Here is a 25,188-nt window from a genome sequence, read left to right on the forward strand (position 1 = left end):
GATTGGTTCTGGTTTTTGTTTTTTGTTAATCCTCACTCGAGGTTATTTTTTCCATTGATTTTTTGAGAGTGGAAAGGAAGGTGGGGTGGAGAAGGAGAGAGAGAGAGACATCAAAGTCAGAGACACTTCCACATTAGCATATAACAACTTTCAGGGCATAGAAATTATAATTAATATCTAAATTATTCACTAAGTTTCTTTTTGGAAAATTTGCTACTTTGAGTTCTTTATGTTACATTTAACATTAACTTTCTTTTTCTTTTTTTAATATATTTTATTGATTTTTTACAGAGAGGAAGGGAGAGAGATAGATAGCTAGAAACATCAATGAGAGAGAAATATCAACCAGCTGCCTCCTGCACACCCCCTACCAGGGATGTGCCCGCAACCAACGTACATGCCCCCAACCGGAATCGAACCCGGGACTCCTCAGTCCGCAGACCGACGCTCTACCACTGAGCCAAACCGGTTTCGGCAACATTAACTTTCTTTATTGCGTACTTTATAATGTAGTACTTAAAAGCACTTATTTATACATTTTAATGTTATACATTAAATATCCTATTGATATTTAGTTCATCGAGTTTATGTCCTGAACTCTATCATGCATTACTTCTGGTTTTGTTGCATGGAATTTCAGCACGCCCTTACTATCCAGAGTAATATCATGAACAATTAGAAAACAAACTGAAAAGGAAGAAGCCCTAGCCAATTTGGCTCAGTGGATAGAATGCCGGCCTATGGCCTGAAGGGTCCCAGGTTTGATTCCAGTCAAGGGCACATGCCAGGGTTGTGGGCTTGATTCCCAATAGCAGGTCACCAGGAGGCAGCCAGTCAATGGTTCTCTCTCAACATTGATGTTTCTATCTTTCTCTTCCTCTCCGAAATCAATAAAAATATATTTGAAAGAAAGATTTGCGTAGTCTTGTAGCAATCTAAGTTTAATATTCATGGAGATACACAATCAACACTTAAAGCATCTATTTCTATATGAGAATTATAAAGCTCAGAACATGTACCTCAGTTGCATATAACTTAAAATTTTGAATCAGTTATGAATTTAAACAAAAAATAAGCAACAGCTTCCACCCTAGTAGTGAAAATCCTGTGGTGGTTCCCTGAGACCTGTGCCTTTAATTTCAAGTACGGAAGGAAGGGTAAGATAGCAAAGGAACATAACCTCATAAAGTGAAATTATTTGGCAATTGGGGGCCTGAAATGTAAGGAATAGAGTTTGATAGTCATATGATTTGAGATCTGCATATTCTAAAGTATGGTCAGAGGTAGGGTTATTTGCAGAATTTTTGAGTGATTGCAATAAAATTCAGTTAACCAGAATTCTTAAGTAATTATTTTAGTATATATTAATGCATTTTTATGGAAGACTTTATATTTTAAAGAATGTTGAAATTTTAGTTTCTCTTACTCTTAATATTTAATTCCTAATACATTATTCTCTTTTTTAAACTTTCAATCTAGGAGATTAAATAACTAGCTATGTGGCCTTAGTCTATTTTTCTTTCTTTCAAAACTGGTTATTTGCAGTAACCATAAATTTTCACCAAATTTGGACACTTTTGAAAGGGAAGTACTTTTAACATTTATTTTGGGGGAACAAAGCAATATGTGATTGTCCCAGGCAAGTTATATTAGGATGGTTGTGAGAATTAAATATAAAATATTACAATAAATGCTTTTAGTACACAAAGAATTATTATTCCCTGAAAATGTCTAGCCTAATTTTAAGAAATTATGTTTCATCTATTTCTCTTATAGAGTTCTTGTCAGGCAAAATGTGATGACTCTAAGGAGTTACTTTAACTGTCTTAACTTAGCTCACCAAGTATTTATTACCTGCTTATTGTGTGCTAGACACTGGGTATCCATATATATAAAAAGCCAGGGACCGTGATGACCGAAACGACCAGATGACCTGTCACCATGAAATGGCATTGACTGGCGAGCAGGCTGAGGTGCTAACCTCTGGTCCCTCCCCCCAGCTCCCATGGGCACAGGCAGCTCCCAGCCGCCTCCAGCAAACTCTCCAATCGGGGTGGGGCCGGCCAACCGGCCAACCTCCCATCCTGATCAAGAGCCGGGCTGCACAGAGCCTGAACCCTTCCTTTCTGGCAGCCCTGCATCCCTGTGGCTGAGAACTCTGATGGCCCTGCTCAAAGAGTAGAGGCTCCTGACCAGCAGGGACAGGGACAGGGACTACAGGCTTCCAAGGAGCACCACAGAGCTGGCAAGGAGAGGAGAGGGCCTTTGGAGGGGGAGGAGGTGAAGCGAGTGGACATCAGCCCAGAATCCAGCCCTTCCCCTCGTAGGCAGCGGGCCCTCAACCCAGAACCCAGCCCAAATCGGAAGAGCCCGAGGGAGGCTTCAGGAAGCTCTACGCTGAACGAGAGAACGAGAGACTTTGTGAGGCCCTGACAGAGGCCATGCTGCGGCTGTCGCAGCTCAGGGTGGAGCTGGAGTGCGCCATTCAGAGGCAGGAATGCTTTGCGGAGAGGCCGGCCCTCCTGGAGCTGGAGAGATTTGAGCTCAGGGCCCTGGAGCACAAGGCCGCTGAGCTGGAAGAGGAGCTGAAGGGCCTGTCCAACCTCTGCCCTGACAACTAGTGCCTTAAGGATAAGAACCCCGCCCTGATCCACGTCATCAGCAAACTGTCCAAGTGACCCCAGAGGACTTGCCCCTGCACCCACATTTATACTGCTTCTGCCACATGCATCCTTCCCCTGTGTGAACACGAGTGACAGGGCTGCTGTGGAGTCTCTGAGAAGCCATAACCTCCCCTTGACCTCCAGGCTGGGAGGAGAGGACAGAACCCCCAGGAGCCAAGGGGGCCATCTGTGGCCAGGATTGATCCAGGCAGAGGGACCAGGGCTGCAGGAAGGACCAGGAAGGAAAAGAGGACCAGGAAGTGCCAGGACCAGAGTGGCCACCCGGACGTCCTCTCTCACGTGTGCTGCCACCAGTCACCCCTCCTGCCCCTGAGCAGGGATCCGAGAATGTGCCAAGCATCCCACCAGTCTGCGCCGGGTGGGCCAGTATATAGGGTCTGAGTTCAGTAGGGTGGGATGTCTTCTGTTTTTTGCTGCCCCCTCCCTGATGCAGTTGGGGACAATCAGGCCAGCAGGGGAGGGCAGTTGGGGACAATTAGGCTGGCAGGGGAGGGCAGTTGAGGGTGATCAGCCTGGCAGGGAGCAGTTAGGTGTCCATCAGGCCTGTAGGGGAGTGGTTAGGGGACGATCAGGCTGGCAGGCAAGTGGTTAGGAGCCAGCGGTCCTGGATTGTGAGAGGGATGTCCCAGATTGGAGAGGGTGCAGGCCCGGCTGAAGGACACCCCTCCTCGGACTCCCTTGGACTCTTCCGAATGTCATGCACCGGGCCTCTGGTATATGTATAATAAGGGAAAGTCTTTGCCTTTGAGAAATCACAGTCTGAATACTAATGTGTAATATAAGTAGATAATGCAGCAATTTTCAACTGAAAATGACATAGTAGAACCCCTAGGAAGCTTTAAAAAAAATTCTGATGCTTCACTCCCACTTCAATTCAGTTAAATCAGAATCCCCGAGGACTGGCACAGGCACCAATATTTTTAAGTTCTCTGAGTGATTTTAATGGGCAGGCAAGAGTTGTAAGCCTTTGGTTTTTTTGGGAGAAGTAAACAAGCAAAGAAATGGAGAACACCCAGCCAGCATTGCTCAGTGTTTGATTGTCAACCTAGGAACCAGGAGGTCACAGTTCAATTTCCAGTCAGGGCACTTGCCTGCGTTGTGGGCTTGATTCCCAGTGGGGGAAATTCAGAAGGCGGCCAATCAATGATTCTCTCTCATCATTGATGTTTCTATCTATCTCTACCTCTCCCTTCCTCTCTGAAATCAATAAAATATTTTTTAAAAAGAAAGAAATGGAGAACAGTGTGGTAACTGCTGTAAGAGGAATGTAGAAAAAGCTTAGGAGGCAGAGAGAAGAAAGTTATTCCTGTTATGGGGTAGGAGGAGGAAGTTTATGGAGGAGATATATGCCTGGGCAGAATTGCAAAGGATGTGTAATAGTTTGTCTAAAATATACATGGTAAAGGTAATCCCAAAATGAGAGGAAATAGTGTCTATAAATTCATTATAGGATCTGACATTGAAGCTTAGTGATAGGTAGAAACTAGATATAAAATGCTTTTTATGTCCTTCTAAGAACTTTAAATACACCAATGGTATTTACCGCCATAGTTGATACTTTTAAAAACATTTTGTTAATTGATTTTATCTTTCCTGGAGAAACTATAAAAGGAGCCACTTATAGAGAAATAAAAAATTTAAGTCTCATCTCATACTGTAGAATAGGAAAATATCAGTGAGAACTTGTTTTATATAGAAATACTTTTCTAATGCATATAATGTAGTAATTTTTGAAAAGCAGTAAAGATATTCATTTATAAGTAATTTAATATATTTTGTTAAAATAGATAAAATAAATTCCTACAAAGTATTCATTCATTCATTTATCCACTCAACAAATATTTGAGTTTCTACAGTATGCTAAGCTACTTGGTAGGTGGTGGTGAACAAAATAGAATCTATTTCCTAAAAACATGATAATTGAATATTCAATTCTTAGTCTGTTTAGTATGATAATTATCTGTATCTTCTGTAGCTGTTCTTTTTAAAAATATATATATATTTTATTGATTTTTTTTACAGAGAGGAAGAGAGAGGGATTGAGAGTTAGAAACATCAATGAGAGAGAATCATTGATCAGTTGCCTCTTGCACACCCCCTACCGGGGATGTGCCCACAACCAAGGAACATGCCCTTGACCGGAATCGAACCCGGGACCTTTCAGTCCACAGGCTGACGCTCTATCACTGAATCAAACCAGTCAGGCAAAATAAGCAACTCTTGATAAAATTTTTAGTGATAGAGAGTAGATCCTAGAAATTTAAGGAAGAGGTTTCAAAATAGTTTTGTTCATGTCAAGAATGATTCAGAAACACAAGTTCTTTTAATAGTAGCTTCATTTCCTCTTTCACCTATTCAGATTGTTCATACCTAAAACTAGGAGTCATCCTTCAGCCCTTTCTCTTTTGCTTCTTTCCCACATTCAATCTATCACTAAGTTGGAGTTGTCGGCTCTAATGCTAAAATAGTTTACTAAGCCCATCAGTGTACTTCTCCTCATGTAGCTTTGAACCATGTCTAGAGTGAACCACTGCAGTAGCCTCCCACCAGGGTCTCCAGTGGTCTCCTGTCCATTCCATACTGTTCCTCTATGATTCATTCTCTGCACAGCAGTTCAATTGTTGCACTCCTACTTTGGAATCTTTCAGTGGCTCCCTATCACTTTTGAAATAAAAATTAAACTTCTTACCAAGTGCACTACATGATTTGGCCTCCACTTATCTCTTTGACTTCATACCACATCTCTCTTTCCTTTTCTCACTATTTGAATCACATTGGATTTTATATTTAAACGCATGAAAATGAAAATGGTATCTTTGAAAAATAGGTATATTCTTCTAGAAATCAAAACTACATAATTTAATCATATAAATTGTTCAGGATTTGTGTATGAATTTCTGTGTATATATATGTGTTTACTTAAATTTATAAATACTTACATACATATGCTTTTAAAATATATATTATTATTGATTTCAAAGAGGGAGAGGGAGCTGGACAGAGATAGAAAGAAACATCAGTGATGAGAGAGAATTATGCCTCCTGCATATCCTACACTGGGGATCAAGCCCACAACCCAGTCATGTGCTTGATTGGGAATCAAACCATGACCTCCTGATTCATAGGTCAACACTCAACCACTAAGCCATGCCTGCCATGCTATATATACTTTGAACTTACATTGTAAATTAATTTATGGATGGGTAGAACTATGAAAACATAATTCTGTTAATGTCTTTTTTATTATCATTAAAACGGTTTTTAGTATCCATTATATGCAGATAGTAAAGTTTACTTTGTCAAAGTGACATTTTTAAAAATATGTATTTATTAACATTTGAAATATGAAAATATCTATCTTTTTAATGCCAAATTTAGTATTATACTAAACAACTCTACTTTTCTTTTTTCCCAGGATATTATTGCTGGATTCCTATATACCATTTTAATCTTAGTTATCTTCTATCCATTTGTGGACCTGATCGACAACTTCAACCAAACTCACAAATATGCTCCATTAATCATCATTGGGCTTCATTTAGCCTTGGGGATCTTTTCTTTCACTCTTGACACCTGGAGTACATCCCGAGGAGACACAGCTGAGATTCTAGGAAGTGGTGCTGGAATTGCATGTGGCTCTCATGTTACCTATAACATGGGTCTAATGTTAGACCCTCCTCTGGATACGTTACCTTTAGTTAGGCCCCCCATTACTGTGACTCTCTTTGGAAAAGCCATGTTGCGTATCCTTGTAGGGATGGTATTTGTACTACTAGCCAGAATAATAATGAAAAAGCTCACCATTCCCTTAGCTTGTAAAATCTTCAATATACCATGTGATGATGTTCGAAAAGCAAGACAGCACATGGAAGTTGAACTCCCTTATCGGTACATTACCTATGGAATGGTTGGTTTCTCTATCTCATTTGTGGCTCCTTACATATTTTCCTTTATTGGTATCTCTTGATGGAGAAATATTGTTTACGATAAGAAAGAAGTATGTCAGTTACTGGTATCTAAAAATATATTCCAGTTTAAAGCCAAATCAGAGTTAGGCTTTTGCAGGAATTTAACTTAAATAATTAAGTAAATTCATGAGTTTGTGCATTTTACCATTGCACATCCAAATATTGTTTAGGTGAGCTGAGCTATTTCAACACTGAAAAAATGATTAGTATTCATTTAGACTGTTCATGTAATATTTGGAGAGTTTTGTGTTGTTATGGATTCAAGATATAATATATATTAAGATGCATAATATACTATTATGCATCTAATATATATTATATATAAAGTTATATAGCTACATTTTTAAACTGGGCAGTGTATTATAAAGTCAATAATAATATGCAAACAGTTGTGCCTGTGTATTTGTACTTAATCCAGGCATGTTCTTATTACAGATATATTTAATGTTTACTTACTATGGGAGCCATTTCCTAATTAATATGTAATTATTAGACCAGAATTCATATGTTTCCACATATTGATTTATGCCTCATTTTATACTGCCATCATGTTACCCATGATGTTGAACATGGGAGGCATTTTATTGGACCAAATTTTCAGAAAAATTCATTTTTGGATTCATTCCCCCCCCCCCCCCCCCCCCCCAGTTCTGTACTGTCTTGAATGTACTTTATTTGCAATTGTCCTGAACATCAGTTTAATAATTCAGGTACTGAATTTTATTGCTTGCTAATTGTGCCTTTCTGTTTGCCGTATAAGAAATGCCATGTATACTGTGATATAAAAATAAGATGCTAACTTAATCTTAACTTACATGTAATCAAGCAAATATTTTTAAAATATGTCAAGCTAACAGGGCTAGAAGTAAAACACCTTCAATTCTTTAGCCTTTGTTTAGAAAGAAATGTGGAAGGGGCTAAATCTTCTCACTAATTTATTGGGAAACTAAATGGACAAATATTTCCATTTTTGTAAGTATTTTTTTGTGCACTGTAAGTTATAGAAAGATATATTTTTTTGTACATTGTCTTGATTGTTTATACTACAGGTAGATGTTTCCAGTTAATGGAAAGGTAATTGAAATTTATAGATGGGACAATGCACAAGCTTCAGATATAAACAAATCATTTTTCTAAATTATTTGGAGAGGATTGGGTGTAGCAGTTACCTTTTAATACTGACTTATTGGTTACTTAAGGTAAATTATAAAATCAAAAAGTATCAGTATTTAGATCCTTTTTTGGATAGTATTAAACTATTCTTTATTCTGTCTGTGCCTTTATATTTTTGAAGTGTAATTATAATTAGGTTAACATTATGTTTATTTGTTGTAAGTTTTTCATAAAAAAGAGAATTAACTTTCCATAAATGAACATCAGGTATGGAATTACTTTAGTGCAATATCTGTCTGATTATCCAGAAGTATCCTTTAAGATGTTTCTATTTTGGGCTGCTTAACTATTAAAGCTCATATTTTTATAATTCTGATTGAGAATTTAGAGACATGGTAATTTTTCCCAATACTGAATCTGATCATTTTAAATAAAGCAACCAAATTTGGGACCTTTATCTATTAATAGGAAACCAATGCACTTGGGAACATATTGGTATGTTGGAAAATATGCAAAGAACTTTTCTTTCAAAATGTGTTTAATGAATCAAATTTTAGGGACTATTTCCTATAATTTGGGCCCATGCTATCTTATTAATTTTTATATCTAGCTTTAAAGGTATTTGAAAATATTCCATTTCTTTGTGTTTTATTATTTTCTGTTCTTGCTAGTTCCATGCTAAATATATTTAAAAATAAAAGCCAAATTCAGGTTGCAGGGTGTTTTGTTTTATTTGCTTTCTATGCAGTTGTCTTGGTATTATCTGGTAGAAATTTATAAAACATGTTTAGAGTTTTCAATTCTAGTAGGCTTTCCCGCTGAAGCATTTTATTCAAAATCAGCATACTATTTTCAGTAATAGAAGACTTTGAAGTAATTCTTTAAAGTTGAAGTTGACTTTGGGCTCCATTTATGATCATTTTGACATTGAACTTTTATTTTTTTTATTTTTATTTTTTTGCAGATGAACCAAGCACTTTATTTAATTATAACAAGTATACACTTATTCGCTACTTAAAACATTCAGGTCTTTGCCGAAAATGCTTCCTTTGTGGCTTCCAGAACATTGTTTTTTCATCACATTTCCCACTCAACCCTGGAGCTGCTGACTTGGAAATCCTGTGCACTGCAGGAAGCTCCAGGAGACTTCACCCGTCATGGGTTTTTCGATCCCTTGTTTCCATCACCATTGAAACAATTAGTTCAACTTAGCAGAAACATTGAGAAACATCTTTACAAAAACCCAGCACCCTCCAGGGTTTTAGAAGTGAAGAATGTTACTTGTGCAAGAATCTGATACCAATTAAATGGTGACAGCTTTGCCAATAAACAAGAAAATGCTCTTCCATGGCCAGGAAAGGAGACTGCCACAGTGATGGCATTGAACTTTTAATAAAAAATTTCATAATGTTTCTTTGAAAAACTTATGTATAAATCATGTTTCAGTAAAATCTGTGGCTAACAGTATTATACCTTATTTCCCCGAAAATAAGACAGTGTCTTATATTAATTTTTGCTCCCAAAGATGCGCTAGGTCTTATTTTCAGGGGATGTCTTATTTTTCCATGAAGAAGAATACGGTACACATTTATTGTTAAATGAAAATAAAGGAAATTTATTACCTGTATATGGTACGGTAGTACGGTAGTTGTCAACACAAACCAGACAAACTGTGAATCCTACAGTATCAAGAATTTACTCATTTATTCAATGACAATCATGTCATCATCTTCTGGAACATCATCATAACAATCCAATTCTGGTGAATTTCTTGTGATTCCAATTCTTTCAGAATCAGTGGACCAAATCTCTCATGTTTAGCCTAGGGGGGCCTTATTTTCGAGGGATGCCTTATATTTCACTCAGAAGGAAACCTGTAAGTAGGTCTTATTTTCGGAGGATGTCTTATTTTCGGGGAAACACGGTAGTTAGTTGACTGTTAATTCATTAATTTAGGAATTAATCATACTAGGTACAACTACTTTTTCAAGCAGAATAAACATATGGATAGCCCCCTTTTTTTTATCCACCCACCACAACTCATGGATATTTCATTTTGTCATTTAAAAATGCCATTATGTGTGAATTGCAAAAACTAGGTCTTCAGAAACTCATTATAAGATCTAATATAAAGCAATGCTATCACAGACTTATAAAATTACTTACTAGTTTTCTTTACAAGTAATTTTTAATAACGTCTTTCAAAGACAGTGTAAAAATGAATTCAATGATCTGAATATAATTTAAAGGCAAATTTTCTAAGAAACTTGATAAAGATAAATATATAAATACTAAAATGTTTTTATTTTCAATATAATCACAATTTATACAGCAAAGATTTTTTATTTTATTTTTTATTTTATTTTTGCCAAAGCAATTTCATTCTTTTTAGCAAAGAATGTTTAGCTTTAAAAACAAAACTATTTATTCAGGACATCAATAGGTCCAATTTTTAAAATTCAGCTTTATAGTTGAATTCATTGTGTTTTTTTTTCTGTTTTTTTTTTTAAATATATATATTTCATTGATTTTTTACAGAGAGGAAGGGAGAGATATAGAGAGCCAGAAATGTCAATGAGAGAGAAACATCGACCAGCTGCCTCTTGCACACCCCCCACCAGGGATGTGCCCACAACCAATGTACATGCCCTTGACCGGAATCGAACCTGGAACCTTTCAGTCTGCAGACGGATGCTCTACCACTGAGCCAAACCGGTTTCGGCTGAATTCATTTTTCTGAAGAGAGCTCCTGTCTGCTGAGGAGATATTTTGAGAAACAGTAATGAAAGAGCCGTGGCCTGTGTGGCTCCATTGGTTGGGTGGGTTGGAGCCTCATCCCATACACCTTCCTCTGTGTACCAAAAGGTGGGTGGTTTGACTCCCCTGCCTGCCTGATTTCCCCTAACCAATCACCTGCCTGCCTGATTGCCCCTAACCACCTCTGCCTTGGCTCCCGCTGGGGGTCTTTGTCCGGAATGACATCAGGAAGATCATTTGGCTGTCCAGTCTAATTAGCATATTATGCTTATATAATTATAGATTCCTCTTTAGTTCTGAGGTTTACCCCCTGTCCAAAATTAGAAGTTCTCAAAACCCAAATCCGCCCAAACCGGTTTGGCTCAGTGGATAGAGCGTCAGCCTGCGGACTGAGGGGTCCCAGGTTCGATTACGGTCGGGGGCATGTACCTCGGTTGCAGGCGCATCCCCCGTGGGGGTGTGCAGGAGGCAGCCGATTGATGTTTCTCATTGTTTCTGGCTCTCTGTTCCTCTCCCTCTCTGTAAAAAAATCAATAAAATATATGGGAAAATATCCATTATAGCATATATTATCACCTGTCATTGTCTTATGTATTTTTAAAATTTTTGTCTTCATTTCTATAGTGTAAGCTCCAGGAGGAAAAATAGCTTGTGCCTCTATTCTGGACCCCTGGGAGAGAGTAGGCATTCAACTAATATATGTAGAATGAATACTCACGGTACCCAGACTAGTGGTCGGCAAACTGCAGCTCACAAGCCACATGCAGCTCTTTGGCCCCCTGAGTGTGGCCCTTCCACAAAATACCACGTGCGGGTGCGCACGCACAGTGCGATTGAAACTTCGTGGCCCATGCACAGCAGTTGGTTTTTGGCTCTCAAAAGAAATTTCAACCGTTGTACTGTTGATATTTGGCTGTGTTGACTAATGAGTTTGCCGACCACTGACCTAGTTCAGCATGTGCAGCTTTCTGGGGAAAATTCTACACCACTCATTAGAGGCTCAAAGATATTGATGATCTAAAAAAATAAAGTTATGCAATAGTCTTCCTCTTCTTGTTTTAAAAGTTATCTGGTAAGAATTTTGTCACTTTTTATGCAAATATTTAAAGGATAATAATTTAGATTCTTGAAATGTTTTTGCATGTAATTACAACTCCCTGTTGTATAGAATGTGATTTTTATCCAAATTAGTTTTAAAATAATTTCTTTAGAATTAAAACAAAATCTGAAAAGAAAATATTCTGTGTATATACAGGGATATAACTTGTTTTTAATAATAAGCTATATAAATGTGTTCAGGAGAATATTACTTTGTACAATTTATAACCTGTGATTTTTATATTTAAAATGTTATTAATAATTAAAATGTAGACAAGATATATTAAGGTTTTAAGGAACAGTTTTTTTACTTAACATTTAAAGGCTCTCTTGAGGTCTCCAGGTCTCCAGTTTTGTTTTTTGTTTTTAATTGAGACATATTGACATATAACTTTATATTCATTTTAGATGTTCAACTTGATTTGACATTTGTATATATTGTTATATGATCACTCCAATAAGTCTAGTTAATATCTGTCCCCATAATCTGAATCTATCCCCCGTATATGGAGGGCAAGGAGAGACCAAAGAAAGGCAGGCCACCCCAGATTTGGAGGCAGCCGAGGGCTGAGTACATCTATGTACCTGTCTCCAAATCTTAGATATTTGTATCGAGGCCCCTAACTGAGGTTGCTATGTATACCATCCACAGGGTTTCAGTGGTACCTTATTCTCTCAAGGTTGAAGGTATCTTGGGGCAGCTGCTGGGAACAGGGAAGATAAGAGGAATACACATTCTAAAAAAAAAAAAAAAAAGGAGGAGGTAGGGAGCCTCCAACGGCCCAGGTCCAGCTTTTTGGTCATAGAGCGGTTATGTCTTCTTAAGACATCCAACACCACCTTCCAAAACCTCTCTAGAGCGTTGTAAAGCATACTGATGACATACCCAGAAATGTGCTAGCACACCGTGAGGAAATGTGTCTTAAGGATAAGACCAGCTACAGGGAGCCTCTGTGTTCTACACAGAGGACTGCCTCCCAGAGGACTTGGTGATTTCCAGGCATGCTCTAGGGATACTGTTGGTGTTCTTCAACTTAATATTTATCCCACCATACTTGAGACAATGAGACTTTATCTGTGGATGGGACATAAGAACCTTCACATATCTGACTAAACCCAACTGCTTGGAACATGAAGATTGTAGGATGAGTGTAGGAAGAGTGTTTGCTAGTAAAATCACAGAGACACCATTAATATATTCAATATGTGTGAGGTAATCTACAATACACCAATGACCACCTAAATTTTTCTGGTTCAACATTATTGTTCCAGAAGGGTCTTTGCTTCCTTATTCGACTTGTGTGTGTGTGTGTGTGTGTGTGTGTGTGTGTGTGTGTGTGTGTGTATTATCTATTTAAAAGAGATAATGACATATTGTCTTAAATTTATCTTATAATTAATTACCAGCTCTCAAACATATTACTAGCCATTGCAGATCTGCAACTATAGTCATTCCATTCACCTGCAACTTGCATTTCTAAGACATCTCTGGTGATTTTTCATGGAACAGTTTCATAAGTCTTTGGGGACTTGAATGTGATCCATTGCCATAAGTTACATATTACCTTTGCCCTTGAAAGTCTATAAGAAACCTGGTTCAGATGCTGGGCTTACAAGCCATGGTTTCTCTGAAATCCTGACCCTGCTGCTTGTTATTTCTCTTGAAAATTTTTGTGTATGAATTCCATTCTGTGTGAAGATGGCGGTGCCAAACTGGCATTGACTTTCATATTCCCATTCTGTCTGTTTTCTCCAAGAAATTCAATGACAAAACAGGTATGTTGGATAAAAGAAATAGTCTCAAGTAAGTATGTTAAGGATGAAGAAGTCTGAAGATCAGGATTTTTGTTTTGACTTTGAAATTTGCTGGATTTTATTTAAAATGAACAAACATATTTTTATTGATTTTTAGAGGAAGGGAGGGGGGAGAGAGAGGAACATCAATGAGAGAGAATCACTGATTGGCTGCCTCCTGCACAACCCACACTGGGGACAAGCACACACCTGGCATGTGCCCTGACCAGGAATTGAACCCTGACCTCCTAGTTCATAATTGACACTCAACCATGGAGCCACACTGGCCAAGCTCATTTGCTGGACTTCTGGCACTAGCTCCATCTTCTTTGAGACAGGTTTCTCATATATAAAATGGAGAGGTTTGAGTTGATATTCTCTAAAATTTAATGAACTGTACTAGATCAAGTGTGCAAAAACAAAGGGAATATTTCTATTATAATTAGGAAACTAAAATTTATCAAAAAAGGAAATTTTAATCCACTTGTATTGAGGGAGCATTTCTTGCTCTGTCTGTGAAAATTTAGTATGCACCCCTCTAAGAAAGTTACAGTTATTTCCGAAGAGAAGCAGAGTTCATTGCTTTAGAAGAGTCATAACAGGAGGTTACAAGGCTTTGTCATAACTTTTGTTTGAATTACAAAAGTTCAAACAAAGTTTAAAGTCACCACTAGGTGTTAACTAATCCAACCTATTAAAATCACCCTACACAGATAGTGCTTTGTTTAAAAACAAACAGACGGATAGGAAAAATATAAAAGACTTCAGTAATGTTATAATTCATTCAACAAATCATGCTAGCAATGGAAATGGATATATAAATGAGAAAAAAATCTTTGGGAATTTCATTCGAAAATATTATAAGAGACAAAAAAAATGCTGAGTAAAAAACACTGATGTTTCTCTCCCTCTCTGAAATCAATAAAAGTATATTTTTATATAAAGATGGACAATAACAAGTGTTAGTATATAGAGAAATTGGAACTCATAAGTTGTGGGTGGGAATGTAAAATGGCGCAATTATTTTGGAAAACTGTTGGCAGTTCTTCAGAATATAAACTGAGTTATCCTACAACCCACAATTTCACTCCTACATATTTAACCAATAAATTAAAAACATCTGACCACACAAAAACTTATACATAAGTCTTTATAGTAGCATCATTTATAATAGCCAAAAAAGTGCAAACAACCCAAATGCCCATCAATTGATGAATGGATAAATAAAATGTGGGATGTCCAAAATGTTAGACGGAATATTATTCAATCATAAAAATAAATTAATCACTGATATATGCTACAAAATGGATGACCTTGAAAATATGCTAAGTTTAAGTCAGATATAAAAGACTACATACTGTATGATTTCATTATATGGAATGTTCAGATAAGGCAGATCTGTAGAGACAGAAAGTAGATGGATTATGCTGGGGTGGTGGGAGAGATTGGGGAAGAGCTGCTAATTGGCATGGGGTTTCTTGTACACAGTGATAATATTCTAGAATTAGATAGTGGTGATGCTCACACAACTGTGTGAGTAAACCCCATAAAATTGTACATTTTTTTAAAAAGCTAAAAATAAAAGGTTCTATAAATATTTTGTGCCAATTTCCCTGTGGAATTATGCAAGGGTTTCTCTTGCGTACATATCCAAAGTGGAATTATTGGGTAATGAGTCATCACATTTATAATTTTAGTAGATATCACCAAATTGCTCTCCAAAAGAGGTGTACACTTACACTCCCAATAATAGTGCTTTTTGCTTCCTATCATAATCAACACATTCTATTTTTGGCAATCTTATCACTAAAATATGAAATCTTATCTCTACTTCTTATCACAACTGAACACTTTTCCTACTCTTAGCCATTTGAGTTTCCTTTGTGGCTTACCTACTCATGTATTTTGCCCATTTTGCTATTAAATTCTTTTAAAAATCAATTTCAGGAGTCCTTTATTCTTTTTTGTTCGTTTTTTAGTTAATACTCTTCCAAGGATATTGTTTCCACTGATTTTTAATTTTTAAAAATATATATTTAATTGATTTTTCGCAGAGAGGAAGGGAGAAGGATAGAGAGTTAGAAACATCAATGAGAGAAAAACATCTATCAGCTGCCTCCTGCACACCTCCCACTGGGATTGTGCCCACAACCAAGGTGCATGTCCTTGACCAGAATGAAACCTGAGACCCCTCAGTTTGCAGGTCAACGCTCTATCTACTGAGCCAAATCAGTTAGGACTCCACTGATTTTTAGAGAGAGTGGAAGGACGGGATAGAGACAGAGAGAGAGAAACACTGATGTGAGAGAGACACATGGAATGGTTGCCTTCCACATGGATAGGACTGAGGATGAATCAGCAATCAAGGTACATACCATACCCTTGATCTGAATTGAACCCTCCATCCTCAGTCTGCAGGTCAAATCTCTAACCACTAAGCAAACCGGCTGGGACAGGAGTCCTTTACTCTTTATCAATATAAACGGCAAGTATCTTCTGCCATTTCTGTCATTTGCCTTTAACCTTGTTTGTCATATCTTTTGCAGTATGGACTTCTTTCTGATATAGTAAACTTATCTTTTGCTTTATAGCTTCTGTTTTTAAGGTTTTATATATGAAAGCCTTCCCTGCCTTGTGTTCATAAAAATGTGTCCCCATATCTTCTTCTAATATTTATAGAATTTAGGTTGTTTTTTTCTCCCATCTGTATACAGTTACTCTATCTGAATTTTGTGTGTGCAATGTGGGACCTATTTTTTTATTTTTTATTCTTTATTGATTAAAGTATTATATGTCTCCTTTTTCCCCACTGATGGGATCTACTTTTTGTCTTAATACCATTTTTACTCAATTATCTTAATATCATTGAAGAATCACTTACTTGTGATATTACTTACATCACAGTCTAAGTTCCTGAATTTGCATGGGTCAATTTTTAGGCACTCTGTTTTGTTTCATTGATATCTTTGTCTCTCTACTCTTAACATTAGTACACCACACTTTTTTTTTTTCATTAATATATTACAATACTATACTCTTTACATTACTTCATTTAATTCTTGATATCTAATAATTTTTCTCCACTATTCTTCAAAAAAAATTGTCTTAGACATTTCAGTTTTATTTTCTCGTACGAATTTCAGAATCTAGTTATTAGTTTCTTACACTACACTGTTGTTATATTAATATCTAAAATAATTTGGGAGGAATCACAGCTTTAAAAGATTGCATTCTCTCATCTATGTGCATAGTATCTATTTAATCAGCTCTTCTTTATGTCCTCAATACAGTTACTTTTCCCAAAGACCATAAGCCATTTTTATCATGTTTATTTTTAGTTTTTTTAAAATATATTTTATTAATTTTTTACAGAGAGGAAGGGATAGGAATAGAGAGTTTGAAACATCGATGAGAGAGAAACATTGATCTGCTGCCTCCTGCACACCCACTTCTGAGGATGTGCCTACAACCAAGGTATATGCCCTTGACTGGAATCGAACCTGGGACCCTTCAGTCTGCAGGCCGATGCTCTATCCACTGAGCCAAACCAGTCAGAGCATATTATTAGGTGTTGGGTTTTTTTTTATAGTTGTTTTTTTTTTATATGTCAGTGCTATCTTAAAAATTTTTTTCCATTGGCTATTTATGGTGTAAAATAAAGCCACAAACTTTTATATGTTGACTTAATCTTCACCACTTTTTCATAGTAATACTGCCATACTACTTTCTTAGTAGTACTGATCATTTTTTTTCTATGAGAATGATATCAACTGTAAATAATGGCTATTTAACTCTTTTATTTTTTAATATATTTAATTGATTTTAGAGAGGGAGAGACAAAAACATTCACGATGAGAGAGAATCATCATACCTCCTGCATGTCCCACACTGGGAATCGAGCCTGCACTCTGGGCATATACCCTGACCAGGGATCAAACTGGTGACCTCCTCCTTCCTGTGTTGATGCTTGACTCAGGTGGACTTGACTTTTTCTTTTAAAACTATGTGCCTCTTATTTCTTTCTCTTGTCTTTGTGTTTTGACGAGAGCCTCTGGTAGAAGTTACAATAGTAACAGTGATAGTGGGCTCTAGGTGTAGTTATTTCTATTTTTTTTTAATATATTTTATTGATTTTTTTTTTTTACAGAGAGGAAGGGAGAGAGATAGAGAGTTAGAAACATCAATGAGAGAGAGTCATGGATCAGCTGCCTCTTGCACACCCCCCACCGGGGATATGCCCGCAACCAAGGTACATGCCCTTGACCGGAATCAAACCCGGGACCCTTCAGTCCCCAAGCCGACGCTCTATCCATTGAGCCAAACCCGTCTCGGCTATTTCTATTATTTTTGCCTAATAGGGTTGATTTCTACTTTGTTTCTCTTGGTGCTGATCAGTATTTTCAGAAGTTTTTATATTTTAGTAGTTTTTTCAAAGAATAATTTTTCAGTTTTTTAAAATGTGTTTTATTTTCTATTTCATAAATTTCTTCTATTATTTTCTTGGGGTTTATATCTTTTAAAATTTAATTTCTTGCTAATTTGCTTTGAATCATTTTTGTTTTCTAATAAAATTCATTTAAGGTCACACTTTTTTCTCAAAGGAACTTTTTGCTTCACTCCTAAACTTCAGTATCAGTGCTTTTATTTGCATTAATTCTAAATATTTCATATTTTCTACTATAATTTTCTATTTATACAATGTATTATGTGCAAGTATTATTTTTGTTTTCAAATTTATAGGGAGTTTTCAAGGTGTTTGTGCTGTTGACTTCTGCTTTTATTAAAGTGTAAACAGAATATTTGGCCTCTACATTACCTTTGGATTTCATTGTCATTTCTCTTGTAACTTAATATGTGGCCAGTTTTAAAAAATATTACATGTGTTGTTGGAAGAAAATCTTTGGGTAAAAAGGTCTCTATATAGTTATTTGATTAAGCTTGTTTTCAAATCAGTCCAGCTAAGTAGTCTATTTTGGTGATTTTTTATCTATTTATTTCTTAGATAAGTTTCTTAAGTTCTACCATCGTGATTATGACAATATCTATTTTCTCTGTAACTTGGTCAATTTTTGCTTCACATAATTCAAAAATATGGTGTCTGGTGCATGTATATATTATATGCATGAATGTTATATTATCTTGATGGATAATTCCTTTTATCAACATGACATATTCTTTTTTTCCCTCTTAAATTTTCTATGTGGTCTTATTTAAGACTAGAGGCCCGGTGCATGAAATTCATGCACAGGGGGAGGGGGTGTCCCTCAGCCCGGCCTGGGCCTTCTCACAATCCAGGACCCCTCGGGTAGGGTCCCTAGTCTTGGCCAGCAATCAAGGGCCTATTGGGGCTTTCCTTCCCCGGCTGCTGCCATTGCTTGCCATCTGTGTGGCGCTGCCCTCTCTCCCCCGCCACCCGTTACCTCCCTCTGCAGGTGACAGGCATGGGATACAATCACTTGGCTGGCCTGGGCCTCCCTCTGCGGGGCAATTGGGTGATGGAGGGGCCCCCAGCCAATTGCAGCTCACCTGCGTTGGCTGGCCTGGTGCCAATGTGTGTGATAGCCTGGTCATCTAGAAGGTCATCTGGATGGTCATTCTGCTGTTCAGTCATTTGGTCGATTTGCATATTATGCTTTTATTATAGATGTCTCTCTTAAAGAACATACACTCAGATTTAGTGTTTTAAATAAAATCTGAAAGTTTTGGTATCTCCATCTGTGAATCTGATTTATTTACATTTATTGGAGTTACTGGTACATTGGGCTTTTTCTGCCTTCTTGTTTTCTGTTTGTGTTACTTTCTTCTGTCCTCTTCTTTTACTTTCTCTTCAACTCATTCTGATCTGACCTCCATCCTCACCACTTCATTGAAATTTTCTTATCCAGGTAATCAACAACCTCCATGTTATAAAATCCACTGTCATCTTCTGTGTTATCTTCCTGGATTCTCAGCAGCATTCCTCACAGTCCACACCCTTTTCATCTTGAAACATTTTCTTTTATCTTCTTTTATATCACTTTCTTCCCAGTTTCCTTTGCTGGCTACTCCTCCTCTACCAACTCCTTGATGTTGAAATGCCTAAAAGTTCATTCCTGAACTATTTTACCCTTTTTATCTATATTCTCTCCCTAGATACTTTCAACCAGTTCCTGGACAACTCCACTTCAATCTTCTCCCTATCCATGCTTCAGGTTCATATATCCCAATGTCTGTTTGACCTTTCCACTTAGATTTCCACTTTGAATTTAACGTGTACAAAGCAGGACTCTTGATTTTCTCCACTAAATGTGTTCCTAACCTAGACCTACTCATCTCAGTAAGTGGTACTATCACCCCCTCAATTTTTCTATCTAAAAATCTAATTGTCATTCTTCCACCTTTCTTACCTTTTACAAAGTAATCCATTTACCTTCAAAGAATAATTTGAACACCTCCACCACTTCATTCCACCCAGCTCCAAAGCAGCAGCAGCAGCAGCAGTATCAATTCTTGCCTAGCCTACCCTCCTATAGCATACTGATCTTGCTTCCACACTGACTTCCTTATCCATCCAATGATTCATTCTCCACACACGGACATTTAAAAATGTAAATCAGATTATGCCACTCACTCTTTATAAAACCCCTAGCCTAGTGTATTCCCATTGTAATTGAAATTAAATCCAAACACCATCACAATGTCATCAAGGGCTTCTGTAAACTGGTCTCTAGCTACTTCCGTGCCTTTAAAATCCATTCCGGTCATAATGGCCTGTTTCTCTAATTCAAGCATCAAAGCCTTTGCCAACTTCCTTGCCTGGAACACTTCTCTCTAGCTCTTCCTCTGGATGGCTTACCCTCATTATTCAGATCTCAATGAAGCTTTCCCTAGTCATCTTATCTAATGGGACCCCTATTGCCTATATGTTTTTCTCCATCAGATTATCCTGTTGTGTTTTGTTCACAGCATTGAAATTTTCCGGTTTATTTGTTTGCTTATATATTCTTTCCCCACTAGCATGGAAGCTCCGTGAGAGCGTGGACTGTATTTATCATGTTCTCTGCTTACCCCTAGCACCTAGAATTAGTAGGGACTCGATAAATATGTCCTATGAATGACTGAATGGATCTATCTTATCCTTTTATAGTGCTGCATGGTACAATACAGTTTACTTAACCATGACCCTATCAATGAACTTGCAGATTGCTGCTAACTTTTTGCTATAACAATGCTACTCTGAAGATTCTTGTGTCTTTTTTTGTAATTGCTGTGATTGCAAAGGGCAGGGAAGCTAACAAGAGATAAATAAATAAGACTATATCCTGTTTTCTTTCCTGACGTCATTTTTATTTCCTTTCCCACCGATATTTAAAGAGCCCTTATATACAAACTAATTTTTAAACATAAAATAAGTTTGTTGTTTTTGATAGTACAGATTGAAAGAGGAAGTTGTTACTTTATCATCTCTGCCCCAGTCTAGTTATATTTAAAAATCTCTTATATCTCAGAAATCACCATGGAATTATAAGAAGCTAGAATAAAATCCTTCAAATTATCTCTGCAAATAATTTTTCATTCAATCTTTCATTTCATCATCTTATTCATCTCTGTTGGTTCCTTGCCTATGTTAAATAGTCCCATACTGAACTATCATTTTCTAACTATCGTTTTAAATGGGTATTTATTGCTATTCATATTATTATACTTAAAATAAAAATGTTGGTATATTGAAATAAAGAAAATGTATAATTTTAAGAAAATTAATAGCAACTGTTAAAAGAGCAGATCTGCTAATATTCTTTTTTATTGAATTTATTGGGGTGACATTGGTTAATAAAATTGTATAGGTTTCAGATATACAATTCTATAATGCATCTTGTGTATATTTTCCTGTGTGTTTACCATCCTAATTCAAGTCTCCTTCCATCACCATTTATCCCCCTTCTTCTACCTCACCCCATCTCTCCCCACTCTTGCAATCACCATACTGTTGTCTGTGTCCATGAGTTAATAATTTCTTGTGTTCCTTACTCTTTCCCTTTATAACTGTTCCTCTAAGTTTTTTGCTAAAACGAGACAATGTCTTATTCTTTGTGAATACTATATACTATATATATCTAACTAAGTTAATTCAATTGCAGAATATGTTCCTCTGGCTATTACAGATTTTTTAAATCCAGAATATGTAATATTGATAAAACTGTATAACTAAATCTCAAATATGTAGTATTCCAATAAATTGTCAATGTTTTATCAGTTCAAACCCAAGAATATCTTACAAAGTAACGACTGGCAAATGAATTACAAATGAGGTATAAGAACTAATTAACATATTTTAGGGAGGTAGTCTTTAGTTTATTATTACTAATTCCCCAAATAAAACATGTAAGCAGCAACCTCCATGTATTCAAACAAATACGTGAACACAATATTGAGCTTGAAGTGCATGATGAGAACATTAGTCAAAATGTTTTTTAAAAGTGAAAAGAATTAATTCCCTCATTTGACGGAGTGTCCAGCAGTAGTAGGCTTCAGACCAGGCTTGTTCCAGTGAAATCGAAAGCCATGGAAATAGTTATGATTGCTTCTGGAGAGTTTAGTCTTTACAGCAAATGTCTCATCACCTATCAACTAAGAATGTTTTCCTGAAGGACTGCATTGTGAAGAATTATTCAAATTCTGTTGATAGAAGTGCTACAATCAAGTAATGGTGTCTGTCCAAGGACAAAGGGGAGAGGAGCCGGAAGATAAGAAGCCAATGGAAGGGACACTAAGTTTCCAGAAGAACAAAGAGTTCAACAGTGTGAAATGCTAGTGGAAAGATTCAGGATGAGGGTAGAGAAAAGCCATGGGTTTCATGCTAACCTTTAAAAGAGCAATTTCAATAATATGTACCGTATAGTAGGGGCAGCAGTCAGGGAACAATGAGTTTAGGCAGAAAAAGAAATTGGGGAATGAAGCAGTAAGTACATTCCTGAGGTTTATAGATTTGTGAAATTGGGAGATATTACATGTTAGAACTTATTTTATTATATACAGTTTTTAAAAATCTAGTTAAATTTAGCATTAGGCTCATCTGAATCAGGAAGAGTATAAAACCTAAAGTCAACAGTGTCCATCAAATGACGATAGCACCTGATCTTAGCAATAACTTTCAGTACCCTTAATCTGGCTATGTGGTACCATTTAGCTCCCATCTGTCAAACAAAGTGAAAACACTAGGGAACCACATCAAGGGGATTACAAACTACCCGGAGCAGTGATTCTCTATATGAAGTTCCTTGACCAGTAGCGTCAGCATCGCCTGAGAAAGTGTTAGAAATGCAAACACCCCATCCCCACCCCCCTGAACCCTGTCTCAGACTTATTGAATCAAAAGCTTGAGGGTGGGGCTCCGGCAATTTGTTGGACAAGCTCACCAAGTGATTTGGATGCATCCTCGAGTTATTGTAGTATAACATCACTTCCTCATTAAATAAGCCACATAGTTATTAAATTACTAGTCTACTTGGTCTGCATGACTTAGACCACCTAGATTCTGTACCGTCAAACTAGTTCAAGGAGTTAGAGCTAACTAAGTCCTGTAAGTGTACTGTGGTCCATTGGTCAGCTGTGTCTGTTAAGAAAGCTCTGAGCTGGAGGCAAGATGATTACTCATTTGGAACCAGCAAGCCCTGCAGTGAGATAATCTCTCTCAAACTCCCCAGGGCTTGCACTCAGAAGGCTCAGGCAACCAGAACCAACTCCTAAGACGTCAAAACTGCATACAGTAATTTTTGGCATACTTGTGACGACTTTTTTTTTTTTTTTTTGAATTTTTGGCTCACTACCCATTTGTAACATGTATCCTGCAAAACCCACCCCTCCATTTCCCTCCAACAAGTTTATTTATACATCTGTTACAATGCCGTTACATACATATTATACTGCATTTCAAAATAACCAGGTCCCTTAAAAAGATCCCATCTAGAAAGCATGCTTGTCTCGTTGAGTTCTGCCTTTCAGCCTGCCATTATTTAAGGTCTTTATTTCAGTGTATTAAATAAACTATTTCTTCCAGAGTAAGTCGAACAAATTGAAATTTGACTTCCACCTAAATTTATCCAGATTTTTAAATTAGCATTTTATTTTCTGCTATGCGGCATTCCTTAAAATCCTGAACTTGATGTACTTCACTTTGAAGACAATCCTATTGTGGAGGGTTCTCACAAGTTAATACATAATTACAAAGGTATAAAACAGCTAGAAGACTAAAAGAATGTCACCTGCTTAAGGACTGAGCAGAGTGAGGAATGTTTTACTAGGTCTGAAATAAATCAATAATAAAAGGATGAAGACTTACCAACTGTTAATAATTAACTACCAGTTAAAACTTTAAAGGGCTAAAATGTATTATAACCAGATTGGAAATGAATCTTTGTGGCCAAATTTAACACACAGCTGCCTCTGCTGTGTTCAAAGAGAGCATGACTAATGTTTTATTGGTAATTTCCAATATTATATACTTACCGATGTGTCATTAGTAATACTGGTAGGACCTTAACCTACATATGCTACCTTTTTCTTTTTTTTCTTTTTTATTTATTTATTTATTTATTATTAAATTATTATCTGTGTACATATTTTACAATTGCCCCCCCCTCCCATACATACCCACCCTCCCCAGGGTTTTGTGTCCATTGGTTATACTTATATGCATGTATACAAGTCCTTTGGTTGATCTCTTATCTCCCCCAGATCTCCCTCTCCTCCCCGCTGTAATTTGACAGTCTGCTTGTTGCTTTACTGTCTCTATATCTATCTTTTGGTTCATCAGTTTATAATGTTCTTTATTATCCATAAATGAGTGAGGTCATGTGGTGTTTCTCTTTCATTGACTGGCTTATTTCACTCAGCATAATGTTCTCCAATTCCATCCAGGTTGCTGCAAATGATGAGAATTCCTTCTTTTTTATGGCAGCATAGTATTCCATTGTGTAGATGTACCAAAGTTTTTGGATCCAATCATCTGCCGACGGGCACCTAGGCTGTTTCCAAATTCTGGCTATTGTAGATTGTGCTGCTATGTACATAGGGGTGCATATATCCTTTCTGATTGGTGTTTCTAGTTTCTTGGGATATATTCCTAGGAGTGGGATTACTGGGTCAAATGGAAGTTCCATTTTCAGTTTTTTGAGGAAACTCCACACTGTTCTCCACAGTGGTTGCACCAGTCTACATTCCCACCAGCAGTGCACAAGGGTTCCTTTTTCTCCGCAACCTCACCAACACTTGTCATTTGTTGATTTGTTGATGTTGGCCATTCTGACAGTTGTGAGATGGTACCGCATTGTTGTTTTGATTTGCATCTTTTATATGCTACCTTTTTAAAGATTTTCAATATTAATCTTTCAAATAAGTGTTCAGTATAAATTCTGGTGATACCAAGTTGACATTTCTTAAAAAGATTCTGTCCTGCCGAAGCCGGTTTGCTCAGTGGATAGAGTGTCGGCCTGCGGACTGAGAGGTCTCAGGTTTGATTCCAGTCAAGGGCATGTACCTTGGTTGTGGGCACATCCCCGGTGAGGGGTATGCAGGAGGCAGCTGATCTATGTCTCTCTCATTAATATTTCTGGCTCTGTCTCTCTCCCTTCCTCTCTGTAAAAAATCAATAAAATATATATTTTTTAAAAAAGATTCTGTCCTATTTCTGCATATAGTATTTCTAGAATTGTAATATCAATATTTTTATCTAATGAAGAATGCTCTCAGTAGAATAAAAATTACATTTATATTTCCAAATTGAGCAATATGTG

General features: G+C 36.9%; 1 protein-coding gene and 1 long non-coding RNA gene across 3 annotated transcripts in view; one reads left to right on the plus strand and one right to left on the minus strand.

The window, feature by feature from the left end:
* The window catches only part of SGPP1 (sphingosine-1-phosphate phosphatase 1), a 32,763-nt gene extending 24,281 nt beyond the window's left edge, over positions 1-8,482 (plus strand). The window contains exon 3 of the mRNA XM_084897461.1: positions 6,100-8,482. Coding sequence (XP_084753587.1) covers positions 6,100-6,651 — 552 coding nt within the window. The 3' untranslated portion in view covers positions 6,652-8,482. The remainder of the gene's footprint in view (positions 1-6,099) is intronic.
* LOC311613452 overlaps positions 1-25,188 on the minus strand; it is a 165,576-nt gene that overhangs the window by 41,104 nt on the left and 99,284 nt on the right. The window lies entirely within an intron of this gene.

Source organism: Pipistrellus hanaki (assembly GCF_964339955.1).
Source record: "Pipistrellus hanaki genome assembly, chromosome: 1".
Taxonomy (NCBI): domain Eukaryota; kingdom Metazoa; phylum Chordata; class Mammalia; order Chiroptera; family Vespertilionidae; genus Pipistrellus; species Pipistrellus hanaki.